The sequence below is a fragment of the Peromyscus maniculatus genome, chromosome 2 (assembly GCF_049852395.1).
Source record: "Peromyscus maniculatus bairdii isolate BWxNUB_F1_BW_parent chromosome 2, HU_Pman_BW_mat_3.1, whole genome shotgun sequence".
Taxonomy (NCBI): Eukaryota; Metazoa; Chordata; class Mammalia; order Rodentia; family Cricetidae; genus Peromyscus; species Peromyscus maniculatus.
Window position 1 is genome coordinate 137730015 of NC_134853.1, and position 8941 is coordinate 137738955.

The 8941-nt window shown below is 44.2% G+C and overlaps 2 protein-coding genes across 2 annotated transcripts; one reads left to right on the forward strand and one right to left on the reverse strand.

Annotated features, from left to right (window-relative positions):
* The first annotated feature begins 4083 nt into the window (after positions 1-4083).
* Positions 4084-5031, forward strand: LOC102925137 (olfactory receptor 2A12-like). Its single transcript, XM_006994090.3, has one exon. The coding sequence runs from the start codon at positions 4084-4086 to the stop codon at positions 5029-5031; it is 948 nt and encodes a 315-aa protein (XP_006994152.1).
* Positions 5032-7212: 2181 nt separating this feature from the next.
* LOC102924820 (olfactory receptor 2D2-like) lies at positions 7213-8151 on the reverse strand. Its single transcript, XM_006994089.3, has one exon. The coding sequence runs from the start codon at positions 8149-8151 to the stop codon at positions 7213-7215; it is 939 nt and encodes a 312-aa protein (XP_006994151.3).
* Positions 8152-8941: the final 790 nt, after the last annotated feature.

The window sequence follows — 8941 nt, forward strand, 5'->3', positions numbered from 1 at the left end:
TGTATACATTGTACATGGTACTGGGTTACATAATATTCCCATACATGTGTATAATGTACTTGTAGTATATTTTCTCTGTACCCTACTTTCTTTTTTCTTTCCTTCCTTCTATTAGCCTCATTTATTTTCCTAGACAATTGTGCTTCTACTCATATAATTTATAAATACATGATTTTATGTATTTGTATAAAATATAGGAACCAAAAATGAGAGAAAGTGTGTGATGTCTGTCTTCCTAAGACTGACTTAATTCACTTCATAGATTATCCCTAGTTGTATTTATTTTCTCTAAATTACATAACTTCAATCTTTTTATGGCTGAAAAATGTTCTATTGTATATATTCACCACATCTTCTTTATCCATTTTTCTGCTGCTGGATACCTGCACAGAGCTTAGCTATTGTGAACAGCGGGCCAGTAAGCAGTAATGTGAAAGTGTCTCTGTGATGTGTTGCCTTAGAGTCCTTTGGGTGAGATCCAACAGAGGTATAGCTGCAGCACAGGGTAAATCTCTTTTTAGTGAGCAATCGCCATGTGGTGATATTTTATTTGTGCACCCCAATAAAGTTTACCTGGGGATCAGAGGAAAAATCCAGCCACTATATTAAACATAGAGGTCAGGCAGTGGTAGCACACACCTTTAATCCTAGCATTTGAGAGGCAGAGATTCATCTGGATCTCTGTGAGTTTAAGGCCACACTGGGAACAGAGTCAGACATGGTGGCGCACGCCTTTAATCCCAGCACTAGTTAACCATAGAGGTCTGGAGGTCTGTACAGACAGACAGGAAGTGATAGAGCTGGGTGGAAAGAGGGAGTGATATAGCCGGGCAGAGATAGGAAGTAAGATGGCAGGGCACAGAAAGGTATATAGGCGTGAGTATACAGGAAGTAGCTCTCTCTGAAGGCTGAGGAGTTGGTAAGGTGAGGTTGGCTGTGGCATGTTCTATTCCTCTGATCTCTCAGTTTTCATGCCAATATCTGGGTCCAGGTTTTTTATTAATAAGAACATTTAGCAATTCAAGTTACATCTCCATATTGGTGTCCACAGAGACTGGGTTAGCTTACATTTGTCCACAGCCTCACTAGAGTTTGTTTTCTCACTGGCTGCCTTTCTGACCAGGGTGATGTGACACTGGACTCTGGTTTTGTTTTGTTTTGATTGCTTCAGCTATCTAGGCTATTTTGTGCTCCCATGTGAATTTTGAGGTTGTGTGTGAACAACAGCACGAGGATTCTGAATGGGATGGAGGATTCTGAGTGGGATGGCGTTGACGCTACACATTGCTTTTGGCAGCCACAGCTATTAGTTCTCCTGGTGCATCACCAGGGGAGGTCTTTCTATTGTCTGACATCTTCTTCAAGGTTTTTTTTCAGTGTTTTAAAGTTTTCATTAGGACGCCTCTCACTATTCTAACTTAGGTTATTATCCCTATTATTATTATTATCTTTCTTTGGAGTTAACCAAGATGTCTGAATATTCATTAAACTTTTAATAATTTATGTAATTTATAATATTTTGAATTCTGTTGTTGTTTTTTGTTCTTATTTTAGGTTGGTACACTTTATATTTTTCTTTTTTTTTTGGTTTTTTGAGACAGGGTTTCTCTGTGTAGCTTTGCGCCTTTCCTGGAACTCACTTGGCTGGAGAGATGGCTCAGCCGTTAAAGGCTAGGCTCACAACCAAAAAAATATTTTTAAAGGGTTTTAAAAATACAGTATATGAGGTGGGATGAAGAGATGGACCTGGGTTCAGATCCCAGCACCCACATGGTGGCTCACAACCACCTGGAACTCTGGTTCCAGGGGGTCTGATGTTCTCTTCTGACCTTCATGGGCACCAGGCACACACATGGTGCACATACATACATGCGGGCAAAATACCTATACACATAAAATATAATAAATCATAAAAAAGAAAACCAGACCAATTTTTAAAAAATTGTTACATGACATGGATAATGTTTGAGAAATTTTGTCATTTGTGAAGATTATGGGGTATAGTTATACAAACCTGGAGGGTATACAGATCAAACACTTGAATAGTAGATCAAACAATTGAATCAGGACTTGACTGAAGATTGTGATAACCGTGAGATGTGTGAGGCTGCCACAAACGTAACACAGGATTCCCTATGACACAGTGTGTGCTCTATGACACAGCATGCCCTATGGCATGCATAGTCTGCCCTCTGAAGCAGCATTCTCGCTGATATGTTACGACAGTATGCTGTATGACACCATCTGCTCTATAACACAGTGTGCTCTTTAAGACAGAGTGCTCTCTGATACTCTAGGATACAGCATGCTCTGTGACACAGTGTGCTCTATAACACTCTGTGACAACGTGTTCTATGATGTATCATATGCTATGATTCTCTGTGACACTGTCTGCTCTGTCATACACAAACACATAGACACACAGATGCACATAATACATAAAACATATATTATAGTTAATATATAAACTAAGAATAGAGTCTTCTATACTCATTAAAAATCTTATGTGCTGTGCAGACACATTCTTGACTCCTTTCTCATCTCTGCATCTCTGCCTCAGCCTCTCTCTCTCTGTTTCTTCCTTCCTTCCTTCCTTCCTTCCTTCCTTCCTTCCTTCCTTCCTTCCTTCCTTCCTTCCTTCCTTCCTTCCTCCCCTCCTCTCTCTGTCTCTGTCTGTCTGTCTGTCTCTTTCTGTCTTTCTCTCTCTCACTGCTCTGTTATTTTTGTTGCTTTAAACAGTCAATATTCTTTCATCTTGGCTCACACATCGACTCTATGCTTTTCATTCTCCCTTTCAGTTCTGTGCTCCACAGAGGACCATTTCCCTTCAGACCAAGGAAGTTCTTTGGAGCATCTTTGGCTATGGGTCTTTGGTCATCAATGACCCGCTTTCATTTGAGAGGAAACAACTTTGATTTCTAAAGGGCTCATTCACTGAGTCCTGGGTTGGTCGTTTGCATCCTTCCTCAGTGCACATTCTTCTTCATCTTTCCTCTCTTCCCTTCCCTCTCTCTCCTCTCTTCACCACGTTAAATGTGTTACTCAGTTACTGTCTATTTTCTGTGAAAGGACCTTAGCCCGTCTCATCATAGATCATTTGAAGAAACATACCCTCTCTTCTTAGGCCAATTTCAAGACAACATTTGTTTTGTTTGTTTGGTTTGTTTTCAGCCATTTTCCTTTATATTTGTCTTTCTTGGTGTCTAGGCAGCATCTCTATGTTCCATAGGTCAGGGTGTCTCTTCTATTGGGAAAAACCATAGGCCATCATTCTTTTTTTTTTTTTTTTTTTTTTGTTTGTTTGTTTGTTTTTCGAGACAGGGTTTCTCTGTGTAGCTTTGCGCCTTTCCTGGAGCTCACTTGGTAGCCCAGGCTGGCCTCGAACTCACAGAGATCCGCCTGGCTCTGCCTCCCGAGTGCTGGGATTAAAGGCGTGCGCCACCAACGCCCGGCTAGGCCATCATTCTTGACTGACTTGTCCTTTGTCCTTTGTCATTTACCCACAGTCCATGAAAATATGTGATTTTGACTTACTGATATGGTACTACTTATTTCCAATGATAGTTATTCTCCTGCTGTTCAAGGGAGTCAGGCCAAGAGCCATGTCTCTCAAGTTTGAGGGTGCCCATCAAGCTTTTGGAGTTGTTCAAATAAAGTCAGTTTGGGGATGGTCCCAAAAATGAAGGTAGACTTTGATATTTGATGTTAGTTGCACACAAATGTTGTATTCTTAAACACCCAATTCTTTCAATAACATCTTAAGCTGTGTGGACCATGAATTAAAAGACATTACTTTTTGGGTATACCTCATTCTTTTTGCAAATTCTGCATTTTGAAATGTGGGGATCATAATTTGGCATCTCAGAATAAGCTGGAATTGCATGATAAAAAGGAGCATGCTGCTTCATATTAAATGGAAATTCTCTTTAAAACTCTGGTCCCCCACTCCGTGGGACACCTATATGTACTTGGCTTTGCTCTTCATGTTTGATGCACCTGTTGTATGACTGGCAGCAGGGTTAGCATCTGAGGACTTCTCTTTCATGAGTGACATCTCTGCTCTATCTTTGCAGCAGGAGAAGGATGCAGGACTTCCTCTGGAGAAACCACAGCTCTCTTACTGAGTTTGTTCTTCTAGGATTCTCTAGTGACACGAAGATAAATGGCATTCTGTTCGGCGTCTTTCTTCTCCTCTACATCATCACCCTCCTAGGCAATGGGCTAATTATCACCTTGATACACATGGATTCCCGCCTCCACACACCCATGTACTTTTTCCTCAGTGTCTTATCCATTCTTGATATGGGCTATGTCACCACCACAGTGCCCCAGATGCTGGTACATCTGGTCTGTGAGAAGAAGACCATCTCATATATTGGATGCGTGACTCAGATGTACATCTTCCTGATGCTGGGAATCACTGAATCATGGCTTTTTGCAATCATGGCTTATGATAGGTATGTGGCTATTTGCCATCCTCTCAGATATAAAGTCATTATGAGCCCTTTGCTGCGTGGGTCGCTGGTAGCCTTTTGTGGGTTCTGGGGTATCAGCTGTGGCCTCATATATACGGTTTCTGCTATGATTCTTCCCTATTGTGGCCCCAATGAGATCAACCACTTCTTTTGTGAAGTACCTGCTGTCCTGAAGTTGGCCTGTGCAGACACCTCTCTCAACGACCAGGTGGACTTCATCCTAGGCTTCATCCTTCTCCTGGTCCCACTCTCCCTCATCATTGTCGTCTACATCAATATCTTTGCTGCTATCTTGAGGATCCGTTCAACTCAAGGGCGGATCAAGGCCTTTTCCACCTGTGCCTCCCACATCACTGTGGTCACTATGTTCTCGATCCCATGTATGATCATGTATATGAGACCTGGCTCTGAGTCCTCCCCAGAAGAGGACAAGAAGCTGGCCCTCTTCTATAATGTCATCTCTGCCTTCCTCAACCCCATAATCTACAGCCTTCGTAACAAAGATGTGAAAAGGGCCTTCTTCAAGGTGGTAGGCTGCGGCAAAGTGTCAGGATGAAGGCTTGGGGGTCGTGAGACTAGTAGCCACAGCACACGTGAGGCCTGGTGGCATGTGCCTTTACCTGCTGAGCTGTCTCACTGGCCCCATATTTTCTTAATAATTTATAAAAGCCCCTTCTTTGTCAACAATACCATGTAACTGTACTGCAGCTATAGGCCTCTTCATTACTTATATCTCATTTTGATTCATTATTTATGCAGCAGTCTGGCTCTGGTTGGTAGATAAGGTAATGCATTTGAGAAGACTGGGAACATGCTCCCTTGGCAAGGGCCCTGGATTCTCATGAAGGGGCAAGGGTATGTCATCAGTCTTGATGTTAAACATTCCAGACCAACAAAGTTGACCCCTCCCTCCCTCCTTCCCTCCCTCCCTCCCTCCCTCCTTCCCTCCCTCCCTCCCTCCCTTCCTCTCTCCCTTCCTCCCTCCTTCCCTCCCTCTCTTCCTTCTTCCTTCCTATCTTCTTCATTCCCCTGCAAGGGGTTTGATGGTCAGCACGGACCTGGGGAAGAACTCAAAGGGTTCATATTAGCTTATGGCACCCCGCTAGGCCTCCCACAAAGGGAGGTGCCTCCTCTTTCTTGGGTGCAGTAGTTTCTGCAGCATCAAGTAAAGGCAAAAGCCAATAAATGTGTTGGTGCCTAGAAATGCAGCTTAAGAACAGTGAAACCCACAGAGATGATTTGTGCTTATATAGAGCCTGAGTGAAAATGAGGAGAGTGTGGGAAGGAAGGACCCTCCATTCGTGAAATAGCTGATTTCAAACTCCCAGTTGGGTCCCTTTCTCTCCCCAGACCCAGGATAACACTACACCCACTCTCTCTACTTCTTCTTTCCCTCACCTTTCTAACCCTTATGTGGACAGAGTCTTTTTTTCTTTGATAGCATCAAGACAGGCTGAAAGTTGCCAGAATGGACTTTATTTAAACAAGGAGAAATGAGAAAAAACAGAAGCAGACATTCTTTTCAAAAGCACAGAGACGTTTAGCAGTGGCCTTCCTCCATAACATCTGGAGATGCTCTAGGGGGCAGACACAGGTTTGCTTCTCAGCAGAGTCTCTTTGAGTTTCTGCATCTTCCATTTCCCTCTCTTTTCCTTTACTCTCTCCAGCCACCCTCAGAACCTAAGAGGATCACAGCTGATTGATGTGTGGTGGTTCATTGCTCAATAATGAATATAAAAAATTAAATATAAGGGGCTTGAGAGATGGCTCAGTGGTTAAGAACACTGGCTGCTCTTGCAGAGGACTTGGGTTTGATTCCCAGTACCCACATAGTGATTCCCAACCATCTGTGATTCCAGTTCCAGAGGAATCTGATGCTCTCTTCTGGCCTCCATGGGAGCTGCATGCATGTGGTGCACAGATCTAAATGCAGGCAAAACACCCCAACACAAATAAAGTAAAAATAAAATAAGAATTTAAAAAGAAGTGTTTGAAAAATAATAACATTTGCGGAAAGAAACTAAAATATGCCAGCCTCTGTAGCAGGTATTTTCATATATTATCTCATGTAATCATTGCAATTGAGTTAAGTGACTTGCAAAATTCACATACTTAGTAATTGATAAAACTTTATTAGTCACTTTCCTTGTTACTGTGATCAGATATTTGACAAGAGGCAGCTTAAGGGAGGAAGAGTTTGCTGGGGCTTACATCTTGAAGGGGCATAGTCCATCGTGGTGGGGAAGGCATGTGGCAGGTGGCTCCATGAAAGCGACAGTGTGCAGCTGGGACTCCGCATCTCCTGACATCTTGGTGGTACAGGATGTGAGGCCATGTCATAAAACCCAATGACCCACTTTCTCTAGCTAGGCCTCATCTCCTAAAGGTTCCACAACCTTCCCAAACATTGTCACCAGCTGAGGACAAAGTGTTTAAATACATGAGCCTATGCGGGACGGTTCACATTCAAACCCAACATTAATCTTTCTAGCCCTGCTCTGTCGGGCAGTAAAGCCCAGGTTCTTGACTGCTGGGCCCTTCCTTCATAGTCGTCTGTCTCAGGGAGCATCACTCACTGTAGATGTCTGAGCCCCCTGTTCCTCCCCGACCTGAGCAAGGGAGAAGAGCTGTATCTTTATGGAGTCTGGATCCTGCTTATCTCATGGAAGAGTTTCTGGGAAGGCGGTGACTGTAAGTCCTACTTGGTTCAGCTCCCCAGGCACTTAGCTTTAAAGTTTCATTCCGGAGCCCCACTCCACCCCACCACTTTGAGGAAGGCCCTTTTCACATCCTTGTTCCTCAGACTATAGATGACAGGGTTGAGGAAGGCCGTGGCGATGTTGTAGAAGAGGGCCATTTTCTTGCCACTGTTTGATAAGGAGCCAGAGCCAGGACTCATGTACATGATGATACATGGGATGGCGAACATGGTGACCACAGTGATGTGGGAGGCACAGGTGGAAAAGGCCTTGATCCTTCCCTGGGTTGAGCGGATCTTCATGATGGTGGTGAAGATGTTGGCATAGACGATGCCAATGAGGGAGAGTGGAACCACAATGACATTGAAGCCTGTGATGAAGTCCACCAAGTCGTTGAGGGATGTGTCGGCACAGGCTAACTTCAGAACAGCGGGGACCTCACAGAAGTAGTGATCAATTTCATTAGGACCACAATAGGGCAGTCGCATAGCAAAGTAAGTATAGCACAGGCCACCCACCACACCGTAAGTGGCACAGATACCCACCATTAGGAGACACATCCCACGGCTCATGATGACCTTGTACCTGAGCGGGTGGCAGATGGCCACATACCTGTCCACAGACATGATGGAGAAAAGCCAGGACTCAGTGACCCCAAAAAGGAGAAAGATGTACATCTGGGCCACACATCTTGTAAAGGAGATGGCCCTCTTCTTGCTGAGAATATGAACCAGCATCTGGGGCACAGTGGTGGTGGTATAGCACACGTCCAGCGTGGAGAGGACGCCGATGAAAAAGTACATGGGTGTGTGGAGACGTGAGTCCTGGTGGATGAGTGTAATGAGGAGACTGTTGCTCACGAGGATCAACAGGTAAAAGACTAAAAAGAAAGTGAAGAGCAGAGGATTGGTCCTGGGGTCAGGGGTGAAGCCCAATAAAATGAATTCTGTCACGGTGGACCAGTTGACTTCCTGCATTGTGAGCTCTCCTGTTTAAAGAGGTTCCAGATATGTGATTCATTGAGCATCTCAGGGATGTGCAGGGCATCTCTGTACCCATTGTCCATTTACACTGACAGTTTCAGGAGCCTTTGGATTGGCAAGTGGGGGGTGCTGAGACATAATTCCCATTTGTAGCTTGAATGATACTGGGATTTGGCTCAGCATTTCCTAAGGGCTTTACTGGTGCAAATGGCGGGACAAGTCCAGGGCAGCCCTGTAGAGTACTTTCCATTCTGGTCTGAACCTATGATCTGTCCACTTCTCCCAACACAGCCTCGTGTCCCTCTGCTACTCCCCCTACTTTCCATCTTGTCTTGGGACTACAGAAGTTACTGAATCTTACATGGATAAAGATTAGGATCAGGGTCGAGACTTTACATGATTCGTGTTAAAGAGTTTTGTTTTTTAAAATCACCATTAGGATTTAAAAGGTTGTATGTGACTGGGTGGTGGTGGCACACACCTTTAATGCCAGCACAAGGCAGAGGCAGGAGGATCTCTGTGAGCTCAAGTTCTAGGACAGCCAAAGCTACACAGACAAACCCTATCTTGAAAAAAAAAGGGTGTGTGTGTGTGTGTGTGTGTGTGTGTGTGTGTGTGTGTGTGTGTGTACGCCACATGCATGGAGGTACCCACAGAAGCCAGAAGAAGGTATCATGTTCCTTGGGGCTAATGTTACAAGAAGTTGTGAGCTCCCATGTGGGTGCTTGGAACCAAACTTGCATCCTCTGCTAAAGCAACAAGCACACTTAACCCCTGCCCCACA